Source organism: Ranitomeya imitator, chromosome 2 (assembly GCF_032444005.1).
Source record: "Ranitomeya imitator isolate aRanImi1 chromosome 2, aRanImi1.pri, whole genome shotgun sequence".
Taxonomy (NCBI): domain Eukaryota; kingdom Metazoa; phylum Chordata; class Amphibia; order Anura; family Dendrobatidae; genus Ranitomeya; species Ranitomeya imitator.
The window spans coordinates 353,806,958-353,828,179 of NC_091283.1; the positions used below are offsets into that span (position 1 = coordinate 353,806,958).

A 21,222-nucleotide genomic window follows, 5' to 3' on the forward strand; every position below is an offset into this window, starting at 1 on the left:
AAATGATGTCAGCAGAGGATTCAGATTCCCCAGCATCAATCGCCATGGAAAGGATGTTTCTTTTTCTGTGATGATCTATGTTTACAAACACCAAATCTTCTGCTACTCCAAAAAAAGAGATAATTCTTAGACTGCAGTTTATTAAAGAAGTTGTCCATTACTTGGACAACTCCTTATCATACCCCACACTTCGGCCAGATAAAATAAAAAAAGCTTATACTCAACTTCCATGCTTGCACCGTTCCTGCAATGTTGGCACTCGCTCCCCCCGAGGCTCCCATGCGGTTGTTGTGACACGTTAGTCCGTCACTCAATCACCCCTGGCATCAATGTCTTCTGGCGAATTGAACAAGAAGAGTAAGTCAGATCAGCCGCAGCCCTGACTTACTTTTCATGCTCAATTCCACATACAATGGGGACAATGACGCCAGTGCTGATAGGGCGCCAGATTCACGGGTTGTAACAATTGCACGAGAGATCCGGGACCTGCTGGAACAGCGCTGACATGAAAGGTGGGCATAAGCTTTTATATTTTATTAGGGCCATACATTTAGATCAAGAAGGTGTTGTCCTAGTAGTGGGCAACCCCTTGAAAGTGACACGATCAGGACAGAATGACTGTTCAAACCAAGTACAGGCCATAGGTGCTCCCTTTGGCATGGCCAGATATTTAAGTGCACATTCCAGCTACTTGGATTTCCATCTTTCTCCACTCCCCTTCCTCTATTTTGACAGACAGGTTTGGCTTTTGTAAAGCCAGAGCGGAAAGAGGCAGAGATGGAGAGAAAACAACTAGATGGGAACGTTCACTGAACTGTCTGGCCTTGCCAAATGTACACCAAGTGCCTATACTTGGTTTAACCCCTTAGCGACCGCCGATACGCCTTTTAACGGCGGCCGCTAAGGGTACTTAAACCACAGCGCTGTTAATTAACGGCGCTGTGGAAAAAGTGAATAGTCAGATTTTCTCCGGGGTCTCGGCTGCCGGGGGTAGCCGAGACCCCAGAGAACATGATTCGGGGTTTTTTTTACCCACCCCGCATTTGCGATCGCCGGTAATTAACAGTTTACCGGCGATCGCAAAAAAAAAAACGCGATCTCTTTTTAATTTCTCTGTCCTCCGATGTGATCGCACATCGGAGGACAGAGAAAAGGGGTCCCAGGTAGCCCCCCAATACTTACCTATCTCCCCCGGTGCTCCTCGTGTCTCCCGGTGGGCGCCGCCATCTTCAAAATGGCGGGCGCATGCGCAGTGCGCCCGCCGCCGGGAGAATCTTTGGGGTCTCGGCTGCCGGGACCCCAAAGAACATGATCGGGGTCGGTTTTACCGACCCCTGTTTTGCGATCGCCGGTAACTAACTGTTTACCGGCGACCGCAAAAAAAAAAAAAAAAAAAGTAAAGTAATTCTCTGTCCTCTGATGTGATCGCACATCAGAGGACAGAGAAATAGGAGGATTCGGGGACCCTAGCATACTCACCTGTGTCCCTGGATCCTCCTGCTGCTCCTCCTGGCCGCCGGCAAAAGAAAATGGCGGGCGCATGCGCAGTGCGCCCGCCATCTGTCTCCATCTGCTGGCCGGCAGGAGAACAGCAGTTGGGGCTAAAATTAGGGCTAGGGTTAGGGCTAGGGTTAGGGCTAGGGTTAGGGCTAGGGTTAGGGCTAAATTTAGGGTTAGGGTTGGGGCTAAATTTAGGGCTAGGGTTGGGGCTAAAGTTAGGGTTAGAGTTGGGGTTAGGGTTTGGATTAGGGTTGGTATTAGGGTTAGGGTTGGCATTAGGGGTGTATTGGGATTAGGGTTAGGTTTGGGATTAGGGTTAGTGTTGGGATTAGGGGTGTATTGGGATTAGGGTTAGGTTTGAGGTTAGGGTTGAGATTAGGATTAGGGGTGTGTTGGATTTAGGGTTTTGATTAGGGTTATGGTTAGGGTTGACATTAGGGTTGTTTTGGGGTAAGGGTTGTGATTATCGTTAGGGTTAGTGATTAGGATTATGGATCAGGTTGGGATTAGGGTTAGGGGTGTGTTGGGGTTAGGGTTGGAGCTAGAATTGGGGGGTTTCCACTGTTTAGGTACATCAGGGGGTCTCCAAACACGACAGCCAATTTTGCGCTCAAAAAGTCAAATGGTGCTCCCTCCTTTCTGAGCTCTGCCGTGCGCCCAAACAGTGGGTTACCCCCACATATGGGGCATCAGCGTACTCGGGATAAATTGGACAACAACTTCTGGGGTCCAATTTCTCTCGTTACCCTTGTGAAAATAAAAACTTGGGGGCTACAAAATCTTTTTTGTGGAAAAATATATATATATATTTTTTTTTATGACTCTGCATTATAAACTTCTGTGAAGCACTTGGGCATTCAAAGTTCTCACCACACATCTATATAAGTTCATTGGGGGTCTAGTTTCCAAAACGGGGTCACTTGTGGGGGGTTACTACTGTTTAGGTACATCAGGGGCTCTGCAAACGCAACATAACACACACAGACCATTCTATCTAAGTCTGCATTCCAAAACGGTGCTCCTTCCCTTCCGAGCTCTGCCGTGCGCCCAAACAGTGGTTTACCCCCACATATGGGGCATCAGCATACTCAGGATAAATTGGACAACAACTTTAGTGGTCCAATTTCTCCTGTTATCCTTGTGAAAATAAAAATTTGGGGGCTACAATATCTTTTTTGTGAAAAAAAAAATATTTTTTATTTTCACGACTCTGCATTCTAAACTTCTGTGAAGCACTTGGGCATTCAAAGTTCTCACCACACATCTAGATAAGTTCCTTTGGGGGTCTAGTTTCCAAAATGGGGTCACTTGTGGGGGGTTACTACTGTTTAGGTACATCAGGGGCTCTGCAATCGCAACATAATGCCCACAGACCATTCTATCAAAGTCTGCATTCCAAAACGGCGCTCCTTCCCTTTCGAGCTCTGCCGTGTGCCCAAACAGTGGTTTACCCCCACATATGGCACATCAGCGTACTCGGGATAAATTGTACAACAACTATTGCAGTCCAATTTCTCCTGTTACCCTTGTGAAAATAAAAACTTAGGGGCTACAATATCTTTTTTGTGGAAAAAAAAATATTTTTTATTTTCACGACTCTGCATTCTAAACTTCTGTGAAGCACTTGGGCATTCAAAGTTCTCACCACACATCTATATAAGTTCCTTGGGGGGTCTAGTTTCCAAAATGGGGTCACTTGTGGAGGGTTTCTACTGGTTAGGTACATCAGGGGCTCTGCAAACGCAACATAATGCCCGCAGACCATTCTATCAAAGTCTGCATTCCAAAACGGCGCTCCTTCCTTCCGAGCTCTGCCGTGCGCCCAAACAGTGGTTTACACCCACATATGGGGTACCAGCATACTCAGGACAAATTGGACAACAACTTTTGGGGTCCAATTTCTCTTGTTACCCTTGTGAAAATAAAAACTTGGGGGCTAAAAAATCTTTTTTGTGGAAAAAAAAATATTTTTTTTTTTTCACGGCTCTACGTTATAAACTTCTGTGAAGCACATGGGGGTTCACCACACATCTAGATAAGTTCCTTAAGGGGTCTAGTTTCCAAAATGGTGTCACTTGTGGGGGGTTTCCACTGTTTAGGCACATCAGGGGCTCTCCAAACGCGACATGGCGTCCAATCTCAATTCCAGCCAATTCTACATTGAAAAAGTAAAACGGCGCTCCTTCTCTTCCAAGCTCTGCCGTGCGCCCAAACAGTGGTTTACCCTCACATATGGGGTATCGACGTATTCAGGAGAAATCGCACAACAACTTTTGTGGTCTAATTTTTCCTGTTACCCTTGTGAAAATAAGAATTTGTGGGCGAAAAGATCATTTTTGTGTAAACAAAAGCGATTTTTTATTTTCACGGCTCTACGTTATAAACTTCTGTGAAGCACTTGGGGGTTCAAAGTGCTCACCACACATCTAGATAAGTTCCTTAAGGGGTCTAGTTTCCAAAATGGTGTCACTTGTGGGGAGTTTCCACTGTTTAGGCACATCAGGGGCTCTCCAAACGTGACATGGCGTCCGATCTCAATTCCAGCCAATTCTGCATTGAAAAAGTCAAACGGCGCTCCTTCACTTCTAAGTTCTGCGGTGCGCCCAAAAAGTGGTTTACCCCCACATATGGGGTATTGGCGTATTCAGGAGAAATTACATAACAAAATTTATGGTTACATTTCTGTTTTTACACTTGTGAAAATAAAAAAAATGGTTCTGAATTAAAATGTTTGCAAAAAAAAGTTAAATGTTCATTTTTCCCTTCCACATTGTTTCAGTTCCTGTGAAGCACGTAAAGGGTTAATAAACTTCTTGAATGTGGTTTTGAGAACCTTGAGGGGTGTAGTTTTTAGAATGGTGTCACACTTCGTTATTTTCTATCATATAGACCCCTCAAAATGACTTCAAATGTGATGTGGTCCCTAAAAAAAAATGGTGTTGTAAAAATGAGAAATTGCTGGTCAACTTTTAACCCTTATAACTCCCTAACAAAAAAAAATTTTGTTTCCAAAATTGTGCTGATGTAAAGTAGATATGTGGGAAATGTTATTTATTAACTATTTTTCGTGACATATCTCTCTGATTTAAGGGCATAAAAATACAAAGTTTGAAAATTGCAAAATTTTAAAAATTTTCGCCATATTTCCGTTTTTTTCATAAATAATCGCAAGTAATATCGAAGAAATGTTACCACTAACATGAAGTACAATATGTCACGAAAAAACAATCTCAGAATCAGCGGGATCCGTTGAAGCGTTCCAGAGTTATAACCTCATAAAGTGACAGTGGTCAGAATTGCAAAAATTGGCTCGGTCATTAAGTACCAAATTGGCTCTGTCACTAAGGGGTTAAAAAGTTATTTTTGTGTTTTTAAAAAGTGCTCTTAAAAAGCCATAGCTGCTTTTTACACACTGCATGTGTTTAAGTACCATCACATATGCATCTGCAATAGAAAAGGGATCATTTTTTAGACCTTTTTTTTTAATTTATTTAAAAAAAGCAGAGAAATGCTGGTTGTGCATGGTGTTTTTAAATAACCTGATTACCAACCATTTACCCATATATGTTGTGGATACATAGCCATACTAAGGATGGGTTTGAGTTAAAGAGCTCAAAAGGGGTTGGATACAGTCCTAGGAGACCTCAGAGTGACATCCACATTTTGTTGAACCAATTGGGGGCTTTTGGAGAACTTTCAATTCATAACTTATAGTTTGTCAAAATCCAATTTTTTTCTCCACTTACCGAATTAATTTTAAAAAAAATGTGCTCATCTTGAGATGCAATTCTGCATGATTCTATAAATTTTTCCTGATTTTTTTTTAAACCCCAATAAGTGAGTACCAAAAAATGTCACAAAAAATGCACTAGGATGCAGTCTGTCATAGCCCTCTCCAACAGCAGAAAGGCCCCCAATAACTCTCCTCCCGAGCCAGAAGACTACAGCGAGGGTAAGGAACAAGTAGCCTCCTCTAGTCAAAGCCAAGAGAGAACCAATCTTGCCCCTAGCGTCTGCCTGGGCTCCCTTCCAAGCGAGAACTAGGAGCCATCGATAGTCGTCTCCCCTCCCGAGAGAGGAGAGTCAGAGGAAGCAGATCATTATAACCACACAGTCCCTGCCTAGACCAATCAGGATTGACCCTGTAAGTGTATGTGCAGATGTTTAATAATTGACAGAGCTTTGGACACAGCATGTCTAAATATGACGCTGCATGTCTCTGGACCATTTTTGGCATGGGATTTCTTGAAATCCCATCCACTATGCTGTAACATCTGGACGTTGTGCAAGTACGCAGCATCCAACCCACAGCGCTTACTGACCGTGTGTGCACCTACCCTTAGGGAACCACAGCCTTAAAAGTCCTAGTGACAAACGCCCAGTGATAGGGTGACAGTGAAAAACAATTGAAATAAATATACCGGATTACTCACCGGTAATGCTCTTTTATAGCGCCCACGACAGCACCCACTAGAGAGAGGGGATCCACCCCTATTAAAAGGAAACCTACAGAGAGATAAAAGAGGCGGCCCCCCCTCGCTCCTCAGTTGTTTTACAGAGAATAGGAGGAACCGCCGCCAGGTTTTAGTTAATAGGCTCAGGCATATATACATATTTACAACCTTATACTATATCTTTCTAATATTTACACCTCACCACAACGGCACCACGTGCAACTATATAAAGAAAAGGGAGGGATGTGAATGGGTGCTGTCGTGGGCTCTATAAAAGAGCATTACCGGTGAGTAATCCGGTATTTTCTATTCGCCACGACAGCACCCACTAGAGAGATTTACAGAGACTATAGATTGGGTGGGTTAACTGAGTCAAGAACCGAAACCCCAAAAGTTAGATCAGAAGCAGCAGATAGGTCTAATCTATAGTGCCTATAAAAGGTACCAGGCGAAGCCCAAGTTGCGGCCTTACATATAAGGTCTATTGGCACGTTTGCCCTTTCTGCCCAGGAAGTCGACAAGGCCCTTATAGAATGTGCCCCCACATGCATTGGAGGATCTCTTCCTTTAGCTTTATACGCCAAGATTATGGCTTCTCTGATCCAGCGAGATAATGTGTTCTTTGTGACTCTGGATCCCTTGGTTTTACCTTGGAAAGACACAAAGAGGGCCCTACTCTTCCTCCAGTCCCTAGTTCTCTCTAAATAGGCCAGAATAGTCCTTTTTACATCTAGGGTATGAAGGCTTACTTCTTCTGGAGTTGAGTGGTCTCTATAAAAAGTAGGTAACAAGATCTCCAGGGATCTATGAAAACTAGTGGCTACCTTAGGGAGATAACATGGGTCCGTTTTCAAAACTATCCTATCAGGTGTTACAGATAAAAATGGAGGATCTATTGACAAGGCCTGTAGATCGCTCACTCTTCTAGCCGATACCAATGCTACTAATAATATCTCTTTCAACGAGATGTTCTTTAATGAGGCTGTATGAAGAGGCTCAAACGGGCTCTGTGTCAATGCATCCAGGACCAAAGATAGATCCCACTGAGGCACCTGTGGTATATTTATTGGTTTTGACTGTTCACATGCAGATATAAAACGGGATATCCACATATCACCTGCAACATCATAACTGAAGAGGGCTCCTAAAGCTGAAATCAGAACTTTCAGAGTATTTACAGAGAGCCCCAACTCTAGTCCTTTTTGCAAGAACTCTAGTATTGAAAATATAGGCACCTCTGAAATTTGTGTTGTATGGAACTCAAGAAATTTTCTCCAGACCCTGACATAAATTTTGGTAGTAGAAGGCTTTCTACTCTTCATGAGGGTATCTATTAACCCACTAGAAAACCCCCTCAGACTTAGTAACTGCCTCTCAAATTCCAAACAGTCAAGTTCATGCCCTTTACCTGAGGATGGAAAAACGGTCCCTGAGACAGCAGGTCCTTGGTCTGAGGCAGAATCCAAGGGTCTGTAATTGACATTGCCCTGAGCCATGAAAACGATGGCCTTTTGGGCCAAAAAGGGGCTATCAACAGAACTCTTGTCCCTTCCTCCCTTATTTTTCTTATCACTATGGGCAATAGATTCCATGGGGGAAATGCATACGCCAGGTTGAATGTCCATGGTACCTGAAGGGCATCGAATATGTCCGGATTGTCTAGCCTGCATAGGGAGGCAAACATTCTGACCTGACGATTGGACCTTGTTGAGAACAAGTCTATCTGAGGTATGCCCCATCGGGCTGTTATCAATCTGAAAATCCTCCTGTTGATCATCCATTCTCCTTGATGAAGGGTGTGACGGCTGAGGAAATCGGCCTGAAAGTTGTCTATGCCTCTTATGTGTACTGCTGACAAGGACAACAGATGATTTTCGGCTAACATCATGATGTCTGATGCCACCTCCATGAGAGTATCCGACCGTGTACCTCCTTGATGGTTTAGATAGGCCACCGCCGAGGTGTTGTCTGAGAGGACCCTTGTGTGAGGGTCTCGCAGCTGAGGAATAAAGTGGAGTAGGGAATAATATATAGCCCTTAATTCTTTAACATTAGAAGAATTATTAGACTCTGATCTGGACCAAAGACCCTGAAACATCTGATCCTGAAAATGTGCCCCCCAACCTTCAGGACTAGCGTCTGTGGTCACTAAATTTGAAGGAGTAATTACCCATAGGACTCCTCTTGACAGATTTTCCCAATCCAACCACCATGTAAGGGAGTGTACTACCTCTGACGGTAGAAAAATTGTCTGATTTAAACGTCCCTGACCTTTAATACTCTCTTGTAATGTAAATTTCTGCAGCTGCCTGGTATGAAATTGTGCCCACTCAACTGCAGGAATACAAGAAGTTAATGAACCTAGCAATGACATGGCACTCCTCAATGACATACTACGTCTCTTGATTGCTAAGCTCACTTTATCAATTATGGACGCTTTTTTATTCTCTGGCAGCCAACATACTTGATCAACTGAATCCAAAAGGAGCCCAAGGAACTTTTGACATGTTACAGGTCGGAGTCTGGATTTTTCCTAATTGATAATCCAGCCAAGCGTTTGTAAAGAAAATGCCACCTCCTCCAACCTCTGCTCACACTGTAGGGAGTCTTTTCCCACTATTAGTAAATCATCCAGATATGGAATGACCAGTGTGTCTTTTAATCGCAGAAAGGACATTACTTCCAATAATAATTTAGCGAACACCCTCGGAGCCATTGATAGGCCAAAAGGCATTGCTCTGTACTGCAGATGACAAACCTGACCATCTATTACAACTGCTACCCGAAGAAACTGCTGGTGTAACCGGTGTATAGGAAGATGGTAATAAGCATCCTTAAGATCCAGTACTACCATGTAACAGTTGGGAAACAAATTTTTAATAGCTGAACGAATAGATTCCATTTTAAAAGCTTTAGGTTTTATGAAGGTGTTCAATTTCCTCAAATTAAATATAGTTCTAAAGGACCCATCAGGCTTAGTAATTAGAAATAAGGGAGAATAGAACCCCTTCCCTATTTGAGATGATGGAACTTTTATTAAAACTCAAAAACACATGGGCCACCTGCATAGCGAACAAGTCTGTAGGAACCTGTTCACACCACCAAAGAACTTGAAAACACAAAAGCGCACAGAGAGGTCTAAAAATACTCTGTTGTAAAAAAGTCACAGTAAATAAGCAAGTGCTAGTCAAAAAATGAAAAAATACAGGGTATTTAGTTAATACGTTTTTTTGCAAAAAAAAAAGTATGTTAAGCTGCTCCACCAATCGCCAAGGTATACCCATAATAGAGCAGTCCTGCCTAATGTATATAATCCCTATCTGATGTATTTAAAAACCTGATCATCTGTATAGTACCTGTATGAACAGGGCTCAGAGAGAAAATATAGCTTTTGTGTTTTTATTAAAACTCGTTTGGACAAAAGAGATTTAATTTCAGTTTCCAGTGCCTCTTGCTGTGGCCTGGATTTTAGGGAGGTAAGAAGAAAAGAATCCGGAGGTGTCCGGATGAAGTCTAAGGTGAGGCCTGAAGAAATTAAATTTATGGCCCATGGATTAACAGTTATTTCTTTCCACTGTTCAACAAATTGTAGTAGTCTACCGCCCACCAGTGGAATAGGGTTCTCGGCAGTGGCGTAACTACCGCGGTCGCAGCGGTCGCCAGTGCGACCGGGCCCGGCAGGTCAGGGGCCCGGGCCCGGCAGGCAGGCTCGGACTGGCAGTGCCTCCCCCCGCTCCAGGGCCTCCCCCCCCTTCCCCGCCGCCGCCGCCTTGAATACTCACCCTGCTCCAGCGATGGTCTCGGCGTCTGCACTGCAGCTCGTTCCTGCTTGAGCGGTCACGTGACACCGCTCATTAAGATCATGAATATGCGCATATTCATGATCTTAATGAACGGTGTCACATGACCGCTCAAGCAGGAAGAAGGTGCTGCGCCGGCGCCGCCTTCTGGAGTCGGGACAGAGCGCGAGGGATGTCGGCACGGCCGTGCAGTGGGAAGACAGGTGAGTATGAGGGACGAGGGACGGGGGGACGGGGGGACGAGGGGGGGGGGATGAGGGAGGACATAAGCCGGCGCGCCGAGCAGGAGCGGAGAGCTAAGCCTGCATACAGGGGGGAATATGAGCCATGCAGGGGGGAATATGAGCCATGCAGGGGGGGATATGAGCCATGCAGGGGGGAATATGAGCCATGCAGGGGGGATATGAGCCATGCAGGGGGGAATATGAGCCATGCAGGGGGGAATATGAGCCATGCAGGGGGGAATATGAGCCATGCAGGGGGGAATATGAGCCATGCAGGGGGGAATATGAGCCATGCAGGGGGGAATATGAGCCATGCAGGGGGGAATATGAGCCATGCAGGGGGGAATATGAGCCATGCATACAGGAGGGGTAATATGAGCTATGTATATGGGATAGGAGGGAGATGAGCCATGCATACAGGAGGGGGGTCATTATACAGTATTGAGCATCATGTGTGGCCGTTATACAGTATGCAGCATCATGTGTGGCCATTATACAGTATGGAGCATCATGTGTGGTGGCCGTTATACAGTATTGAGCATCATGTGTGGCCATTATTCTATGGGGGTTACATTGAGTTGTATGGCAGGGCTGCAGGGGGGGGGCCCCATTTGGAAGTTCGCACCGGGGCCCCTAACTTTGTAGTTACGCCACTGGTTCTCGGAACTTATCCGCTGGTCTGAAGGGACGCTTTTTGAACAAGTTTCCCTTTTGCCTGAACTCCCTGTTACTCCAGCGGTCCTTAAAGCCTCCTTTCTTTCCAAATGGCGGCTTCCTGAACGCCCTTCTGTAGGAAGGAATAAAGGGATTAGGGAACCCCTTTTTCCTCTCACCCGCCTTAGTAAGTATGTCATCCAGAACAGCTCCAAAGAGGTACTCACCCTGACAGGGTATGGCACACAACTTAGACCTGGACTGGGCATCACCCTTCAAGTTTTTTAACCATAACGCTCGACGAGCCGTATTAGAGAGGTTAGCTGATCTGGCCGCCAGGCGGAGTGAGTCTATTGAGGCATCGGATATAAAAGCCGCAGCCAACGGAATAGAGGCACGCAACTTCTCTCTGGAAACGCCACTCTTGATATTTTGATCCAGTTGTTCCAACCAAACCAGCATAGACCTGCTAGTACACGAGGCTGAGATTGCTGGTTTAAAAGGCAGTGACACAGGCTTCCCATGATTTTTTAAGAAGTGCGTCAGATTTTCTGTCCATAGGATCGGACAAAGAACCCGCATCCTCTACCGGCAAAGAGGAACGGCGAGCGGCAGATGCTACAGCCGCATCAACTTTTGGCACTTTCGCCCAGGTGGCCAAGTCCTCATCATCAAAGGGGTAGCACCTCTTACAGGACACTGGTACAAACCCCCTTTGTCCCTTACTCCATTCCTTTTTAACAAGGTCTTTTATAGCCTGGTTTACTGGAATCACATGTCCCTTCCGTTGAGAGAGACCTGCGAACATAACCTCCTGTTGTGTTTGAGGTTCTTTTGACTCTGAAAACCCCATAGTACTCCTTACTGATTTAACCAAGTTATTTATGCCATCAGTAGGAAAACAGACATAGTCCTCTTCATCTGAGGAACCAGATAACTGAGAGACATCTGACTCAACTTCCCCACTCTCTGCCGACGTGTCAGCCTTAGGCGAGGATGCTCTCCTACTTCTCCTCTCAATATTCACGGATGGACCACTTCCTAAAGACTGAAGCTCCTCACGAATCATAAGACAAATCTCATTCATTTTAACGGACGCCTCCTGCCGCAAGGTGTTATCTATACAAGCCTGACACAGTTTTTTACTATAAGAATCAGGTAAAGGCTCGGTACATATTGCACACTGCTTGTGCTTGGTTTTCCCAGTCCTCTTCGCCTAAAACATAAGGAGAGGAGACCAACATAAGCTTCCATGAAGCTGCATAAACACTCACCCCGAAGTATATCTCTATACCGGCTCTCGGGTTTTTTGTTCGGCCTGGGGTGTGCCACGGGACGACCTCCTCCCTGACTTGTCAGTGGAGTCACTCACTTTCGAGTGTCCACTATTCCTCTTTCTGGTATCCTCACTGGGTACAGCTAACACTTCTATAGGGCGCTCACAAACCTCCTCATGGGACGACATGACGACGCACCCTCTGCACCGCCGAGCTGCAATTTATAGCGCCAGATCTCACACACCCCTTCCTGCTTTCCTTTTTTTTTATTTTTTTTTTTTATTACCTGCGCTCCAGTATGGCACCAGGAGGACGGAACCGCCTAGAGGAATCCAATAGGGCGGTTCCCCCGGAAATGATCCTCCGACCCCGGAAGTTCAGGGAACGCCGCTGTACTGTGCATGCGCCGGCGTCTCTGCAGCCTGTCGGCAGATCTTACCGCTGCCCCCGCATCCAGCCACCTCCATTTCTGAGGGACCGGGGAAAGAGACACCGCAACACGGCTCCTTACACGTTCAGAAGCCCATTACCTGACCCAGGTCTGGGTCGGACGAGGTACATGCCGCTCCATCGGTCTTTCCTTGCAACGATGTCCCAGCAGGGAGATCGTTGTCCATCCTCGCAGCAGGCTGCAGCAGATGAGGGGGGAGCCAGCAGGAACCCCCGACTCTGTCTACCCGCCCTGGAGCCCCTGTCGTTCAGCAGAGACGGACAGTCGGCATCCAGGTGGATTTTCCTCTTCTTCAGCATCCATAGAGTCTTCTCTGTGGGTTCCCCTTTAGGAACAGGAAACCAACTGAGGAGCGAGGGGGGGCCGCCCCTTTTATCTCTCTGTAGGTTTCCTGTTCCTAGGGGCAGATCCCCTCTCTCTAGTGGGTGCTGTCGTGGCGAATAGAAAAATGAAGGTAATCCACTGTAATTCTAGCCGGACTTTTGACGTTGAATTTACAAATCACCCAGCCTAGCCAAAAAGGCCAGAAAAGGGTTTGTGCACAAATGTATGTGAAAATTTGAAGTGCTTGTGCAAAAGTGCCAAAACTCAAGTCTGGTTCCCTTTCCTGACGAGTTAAGGCTCCTCGGGGTAACCATTCCTGGAGCAATTCACACCTCGGGCTTTCAAACTTATCCAGCCTAGGGTATATATACTAGATTCCTTGATAGGGCGTTGATCCAGGGAACTAGTCTGATTGCCGTATGTGGAGTCGGGAAGGAATTTTTTTCCCCAAAGTGGAGCTTACTATTTGCCACATGGGTTTTTTTTTGCCTTCCTCTGGATCAGCATGTTAGGGCATGTTAGGTTAGGCTATGGGTTGAACTAGATAGACTTAAAGTCTTCCTTCAACCTTAATAACTATGTAATTGCATCAAACGTAGAGGGCCGCGGTTTCCACCGTATGACTATATACGCCACCCTTCATAGTACCCAGCGTGCCATGCCCAGTGTGCATATTGTATTAACAGGACGGCCCCCTGAACAATCCGCCTTCTTGAAGGATACTACACTTGATTTTAGCTAAAAGAAGTAAACCCCTCCTGACCCCACACAAACTTCCCCTCCTCCAGCACCATGACAACCAGCACAGCAGAGTCCTGCATACACTGAGGCCCCTGATCATGTGACCCCTGACTCCTCCCCTCCTGTGACCTCATCACAGGTCCTGTGGGCACAGAACAGCCATATATGTGGTGGGCGGCTCTGCAGGTGGAGGTAGGTGCTGGAGATTCCCCAATACTGGGCGGGGGCAGTAACCCCTTCAGCACTAGGACTATTTTGGTGATTTTCTGTGGTGACACTCCAGGTGACAATTCTTCATCTCCCCGTGATGTAGCTGTGTGAGGGGCCGGTATCTGCGGTGTAATAGAAGCATTTTGGGGGCATATAATTCCAGCTATATTTTCTCTTATTTTTTTGCGTTATGAGTCATATTTGTTAATAGAACCACTCGTGGCTTACGTTGTTAGACCCTGGACTTCCATTGCATCTTATTATGTTGGAGGGTCTTAATAGGGTCACATAGGCAGCTCCCTAACTTTGTATCCCCCATAAAGAGGTCAAAGAGCTGAGGCTGGGGGTTACCTCTAATAACAGCTGTTATAACTTGATCCCAGTGGTTAATCAATAGTATTTTCAGGTGCTTTCTGTCACATACTATTAAAGTAATCATAGAGGACTAGAAACTGGACCTGGGCGATCAGTGTGACTAATATCAATCATCTGGCTGGCATTTGTATCTAGAAAGACAGTGATGGTTTGTCGCAGGGTACAAACAATAGTGCAAAATGCCACATCACCCACTATAAAGGGAACCAATCTAATAGCGGATACCTTCTACCGATCTATGGACAGGATGGATGAGATGTTGGCTGTACGATCGCAGCCATTTTATGTTTGAGTCTGATACATCCTGTCCATGGATTGGGCAGAAGGTATGAGACGTTAGCTGTAAGATCACAGCCATATATATTTGTGTATGATACCTTGTGCCCGATCCACGGACAGGATTTATGAGACGTTAGCTGTAAGATCACAGCCATATATATTTGTGTATGATACCTTGTGCCCGATCCACGGACAGGATTTATGAGATGTTGGCTGTACGATCACAGCCATATATATTTGTCTCTGATACCTTCTGCCCGATCCATGGACAGCGTGTATGAGACATTGGCTGTACGAACACAGGCATATAGGTCATAAGAGATATTGCTCAGAAAGGTCGGTCCCCGCCCACTGCTAGAGACTTAGAAATTCACTTCTTTAGATATGCAAACAATTTATTGCACGTGTAGAAAAGCAGACTCAAGCACAGACATTTAAGGGTGTAGAAAGTAGAGACATGAACTGTTATTTTTTTAACGTTTCAACCACGGCTGTGGAGTTGGTGTCCATTTTGGTGGAGTCGGTATAAAACGGATTGACTCAGACTCCAAAAATATATAATAAATTGGGTACAGTAGTACAATGCAGTTTGAGATGTAATTTTTTTCATAACAATTTGGGAAAGTTGTGAAATGTCCTATAAAAGGTCTGTTCTATCCCTGATCTAAGGATCTTGGCTTTTAGTTGAGATGGATCTGTGCTGCACTTTATGTATATAATCAGTAGTGACCAGTGCTGTAGAGTGAGTTGTGGAGTCTGAATTCAAGTTTGAGTCGGAGGTTTGTCTTAGGCCTGTCCCACACGTCCAGATAATTCCGGTACCGGAAAAATCGGTACCGGAGGTATCCGTGTCCGTGTGCTCACGTGGCACATCAGTGTGGCACCGTGCAGGAACAGTGCTAGAGTTAAGCGCTGTCCCCTGCTTTGGGTGCTGAATCCAGAATTCATTCCTTCTTCCCAGCAGCGTTCGCTGGAGCGAAGGAATGAAAGTTTTTTATTTTTTTTGTTAAAATAAAGTTCCCGGTAATCTCCTCCCTCCCCCTGTGCGCCCACCTGCTGGCATTAAAATACTTACCCAGCTCCCTCAATGCTTCCTCTCAGCGTCGCAGCTCTTCCTTTATGAGCGGTCACTATTATTACAGTGATGAATATGCGGCTCCACCCCTATGAGAGGTGGAGCCGCATATTCATCACTGTAATGTGCGGCACCACGTGACTGCTCATACAGGAAGAGCTGTGACGCTGAGAGGATGGAAGCATCGAGGGAGCTGGGTAAGTATTTTAATGCCAGCGGGCGGGCACACAGGGGGTGGGGAGATTACCGGGAACTTTATTTTTACAAAAAAAAAAAGATTTTTCATTCCTTCTCTCCAGCGAACGCTGCTGGGAAGAAGGAATGAATGGGGCTTCAGCACCACAAGCTCAGGGGACAGTGCTTACTGTAGCGCTGTCTCCTGCATGGCACACGGAGTGCACACGGACAGCATCCGTTTGCGGTACCCACAAACACTGACATGTCTCCGTGTTTTTCAAACGGATACATGATCCGTGAAAACATGCTGACATGTGCAGAGACACATTGATTTTAATGTGTCTACGTGAGTCAGTGTCTCCGGTACGTGAGGAAACGGTAACCTCACGTACCAGAGCCACTGACGTGTGAAACCGGCCTTACTGACTCCACAGCCCTGGTTTCGACACTTCCCGGGTCTTATTTATAATATCACTTGATGTAAGTGAAAAACATGTGCTCTCTCGCCTTTGTCAAGAGACCCACATGACAAATGCGTGGGAGCGCCCATTCTTCACTTACATTAAGCAGGATTATGAATTACAGTTTTATTGATAGGATAGCATGGGAAAATAGGACGGTCAGCATTTTGGTCTGTCACAGACTTTGGTTCCCGGCCTATGTCCATCAACATTGTTCATGATTATGGCTTGAGACAGACCAAAACATGGGCTGTCGTATCCATTTTCATATTCTGACTTATCAATAAAACTTTAAATTGCATATTTAAGTGAGTTCAGTGTGATTAATATTAATCACAATATGAAAACTCTCAGCACCATTTACATGAAAGTATAGGAAGTGGTAAGCGCTACATTACAATCTATCAGGCCCTTGCCTGACCCTCCCTTATATACTCCTCACAATGGCAGTATTACACTTCTTTCACCCTTTGACTATACTTGGATTTTATTTTTCTATTTTCCAGTTCATCATATGATAAAATGAATGATGCTATTCAAAACCACAACTCGTCTTGCAAAAAAAAAACATGTCATCATATGGCTTGACTAAAAAAAAAAAAAATTGTGACTTAAAAAAAAGGGGAGAAAAACCCCCAAACAAAACAGAAAAGGATTGATATTACAGAGGGATTTATGAAAGCTCAAGATTGGAAGGAGAAATGGAAATTTAAGTTTATTATAGATAAATGTAACATCATGTACTTAGGCCGAGGAAATTAAATGTATAATTACAAGCAGTCCAGCTGCTTCTTCTTTCCACCATTGCAATCCAAATCTTTGGCCACTTCACTTTAGACCAGAACTTAGCAGAAGCTCATTGGTATAAGGTCCCACGGCCTCGAGACTTCTGGCTGCATCTAAGCCCCAGAGGTCATTGCACGTCATAAGATCACAACATCAACGTTGAGACTTTATGAAGCACAATAACCTCCAGGGCCTGGATACGAATGGAAGCCCTTGTCTTTAATAAAGGGGCTGGAGTTGTCGCATGTGATGGAGAAAGAAGAGGATCATATGGCAGCCATAGAGATCAGTGATGTGAGGCCCTGATCCTACTTACATACATATTCGGGTTACGAACTAAGCTACAGAATGTAATGAATTTGTAGTCTACGAACTACCTATATGTAATAAATGGTAAAACACTGAGAAAAACTGTCACTGAAAAAGGTTTGGACGTTTGGGTGGACAGTAAACTCAACTTTAGTGACTAGTGTCAGTCAGCTGCTGTCAAGTTAAATAAAATAAATAGGATGTATTAAATAAGACAGATCCTTATGTTGAGATGATAGTTTTGCCTCTATACAAGTCACTAGTGTGGCCACATTTTGTGTTAAATGTTGGCCTTCGGTATATAAAGAGGACATAGCTGAACTAGATCAAGTGCAAAGAAGAGCGACCAAGGTTTTTAAAGAGAATGTTTGAGATGCAATACCAAGATAGAAACAACCAAAAAAAAGAGCACCAGAACTGACCATATAATCCACTAAAATAAGATTTATTATGTTAAATTACAATATTAAAAAGACATGATAAAGGGAAAATTCACAGATATATCAAGACGCTGTCCCAGGTAAAATTTATACAGCTGCAAGGCACCATTTGATAAAAACCAAGCCAATACTTTTAGTGCTAAGAGGACATAATATTCAACAATAAAAATATATAAAATGCAGAGTAGGTAGTGAAACAAAAAAAAAAGAAAAAAAAATGAATGTCCCAAACTGTAAATAATTCAAAGCAAATAAAGTGCAACTAGTGATAAAAAAGTATATCAACACGGTGAAGTAATAGGCAAAATGCAATCATAAAAAGTGTGCTGGCATATGTAAGCAGGCACTTAAAAATTAGTGCAGAGCCGGTGGTAAACACGGGGTCACAGGGAATTGTGATAATAATTAAGTTACAGAAACTTACAAAGTGTAGTATGGGACCCAGGCTCCAGGACAGCGTCCACCCCAACGCGCGTTTCGGTGCTAATGCCTTCTGAAGTATATATCTCAAATAGACTGGCCATCACTTCCAAACACAAAACAAGTGTGTACTTAGTGTGTGCAAACTAAGAGTTGTAACCTCTATATATAATAACAAATAAAGTTGCACGCTGTAGCGCTGCAGCATGCAAACAAGAAATATGAATCGAAGTCATGATTCAGAAACCTGAAGTCATATAAAATAGCTACAGACTTTGTGTCTGAGACTGGATAACCCCTGCAATAATCAACGCAAAAGATGATGCTTTACTGTAACAACAGTGAGACTATGGAACCCTCTACCACATGATGATGTAACGGTCGATTCACTAAGGCTAGGTTCACATTTGCAGTGGAGGCTGCAGTGTATCATCTGCATACGCAAACGCATGCTTACACAGCATTTTTTATCCGCATCAGCTTACGCATGACGGCAAAAAAAGCAGCGTTTGCGGTTTTTACGTGCGTTTGCGCTTTTTATGCGCATGTGTTTGATATTTCCATGAGGGCATGTCTCAATGGGTGTGTCTAAATCAGTTCCTGTATAATAAGAACCTGGCACTCAACTTGTTGTAATGCAAGTGGATTTATTCTGTTCCAACTTGTGGTTCAGTAACAGAAAACGTTTCGGTCTCAACAGCGACCTTCATCAGTTGCGTTTTGTAAGCACTACGGAGGTGAATGATTACACTTAACTAGTGAATTGGACAAATCGGTACTGGTATCCCGTGAGTGGAGAAAATGAACTTATAAGGAACAACATGCAAGCGGCCTAACATGTAGAGCTGCCGACGTGGAATCCACCGCTAGCATCAGAAACGCTGCAGACACAACTGCAAATGTGAAACCAGTCAAACAAAGTTCAAGGAGGCCTAGCTGCCTTACTTGAAAAATCTAACATTACAGGTGATGGGGATGATACAGGGAACTAGTCTGATTGCCATATGTGGAGTTGGAATGGAATTTTTCCCCTAATATGGGGCAATTAGCATCTGACTCATGTTTTCTTTGCCTTCCTCTGGATCAGCGTTAGGTTACAGGTTGAATCCAATAGACTCGTGTCTTGCTCAAACATTAGGACTATTAACTATATGATAGGCTATTGGACATTGATAGCACAACCTATTAAAATGCCAATAATGTCCAAGTTGGGACAACATCTTTACTATCTCCTCATATGTTTCCCCTTATTATTTCCAGTAATTGCATTATTACATGGGTTCGTTTATGATGTTACATCGGCTCATCTTCTTCACATTCAGGACCGTACGATATCAGATCCTCAGTGAAAATCTTCTCTATTTAAAGAATTTTCCTGATTGACCCATCAAGGATGGATAGGGACAGGGACAAGATGGCTGAGAAGTTATTACACCTCACCCTAGAGATTCTCTTCCAGCTTACTGGAGAGGTGAGAGAATCTGATGACCTAACATTACATTATTCTTATCTATGGGATTGATGGACAGAACTGGAGAGGTGAGGACTCTGGAAATATTTGTAGTGAGATTTATTAATGTGTGTCTCCATAACCAGGATTACACTGTAGTGAAGAAAACCTCTAGTGAGCGCTGTCAGACCCCTGTGTCTGAGAGATGGGGAAGACCCCTGAGCCCAATCACAGGGCCCCCACCTCAACCGCTGATCGATGAGGACATCAATGACCAAAAGATCCTAGAACTCGCCTACAAGATGATTGAGATGCTGACTGGAGAGGTGACACTGCTGTGAATGCTGGGACATTATACAGTAATGCTATGAAGGGATCGGGGATGACGGTATCATTGTATGTGTCAGGTTCCTATAAGGTGTCAGGATGTCGCCGTCTATTTCTCCATGGAGGAGTGGGAGTATTTAGAAGAACACAAAGATCTGTACCAGGAAGTCATAATGGAGGTTCCCCAGCCCCTCACATCACCAGGTAATAGGACTAAATACACACGGCCTATAATTATCTGTATGTAAAGAATTAATTCAGTCGCTGTTTGTGTTTCCTCCAGATCTATCCAGTAAGAGGACAACACCAGAGAGATGTTCCCGTCCTTTTCTTCCACAGGACTGTAAGCAAGAAAATCTAGATGTTCCTCAGGATCATCAGGTACATCGAGTCATGAGATCTTTCCTATGATGTGTAGACGGCTGTGAAGGTCTTGTGCTCATGCTTGTGTAATAAGAATGGTGAAGATGGCAGGATTAGAGCTGCTCATAGACATTAGTTGTTTGAAGCATCTTACAAATGTCTAGTTATGGACACTGTTGGCTGGAATAAAGAACAAACAAATTACTGCAGGTTTTTGGTATGAATCTAATTTAACTACAATACCAATGTATGTCATAACATTTTGGTTTCTATACATCATGTTAATTATTAAGCTTTCTGTAATATTTAAAAAATATTTATTTCAGGATGAAGATCTGGACAATATTGTTACATATGTGATAGGTGATGATTGGTGTAAAGAGGAGATTCCAACAGATAACCTCCCAGGTGAGTAGTATAATAGATTGTACACATTCACTGGCTGATGCTATTATATGTTATATTTCAATGGTATGTTACAGAGTATTTGATTTAAAAAAAATCTGTATTGTAATCAATGTCAGAAAAATGTTTTTTTATTAAAACAGTTTCAATGCTAAATTTCAGTGAGCAAAATTGGCAGATCCTATCTCCAGAAATTCTGTTCTGGCCGTACAGATGAGACCACTGCAGCTAATCACCAGCCAGAGTTTAAGGCTAAGTTCACACTTTGCGGATTCCACTGCGGATTTTTCCGCAGCAGAATTCCAAAATCCACAGTGAAAACCCGTCGCGGTTTTTACTGCGGATTTATCGCGGTTTTTACTGCGGTTTCTTCTGCGGATTTTCATCTGCAGTTTCCTATTGGAGCAGGTGAAAATCCGCTGCGGATCTGCAGCAGTTTCCCATGAGTTTACAGTACAATGTAAACCTATGGGAAACAAAAAACGCTGTGCCCATGCTGCGGAAAAAAACGCGCGGAAACGCAGCGGATTACATTCCGCAGCATGTCACTTCTTTTCTGCGGATTTTCACCTGCTCCAATAGGAAACTGCAGATGAAAATCCGCAGAAGAAACCGCAGCAAAATCCGCAAAGTGTGAACATAGCCTAACATGGCATTTGGACTGAGGGTGATATTTCATTCTGGCCTATTACCTCACCTATAATCATCCACAGCACAATG

The 21,222-nt window shown here is 44.3% G+C and overlaps 1 protein-coding gene across 1 annotated transcript in view; it reads left to right on the forward strand.

Moving 5' to 3' along the window:
* LOC138666559 (zinc finger protein 271-like) overlaps window positions 1-21,222 on the forward strand; it is a 71,730-nt gene that overhangs the window by 41,956 nt on the left and 8,552 nt on the right. The window contains exons 7-10 of the mRNA XM_069754764.1: window positions 19,458-19,733; window positions 19,815-19,938; window positions 20,018-20,115; window positions 20,424-20,505. Of these exons, the coding sequence (XP_069610865.1) occupies window positions 19,458-19,733; window positions 19,815-19,938; window positions 20,018-20,115; window positions 20,424-20,505 (580 nt within the window). The remainder of the gene's footprint in view (window positions 1-19,457; window positions 19,734-19,814; window positions 19,939-20,017; window positions 20,116-20,423; window positions 20,506-21,222) is intronic.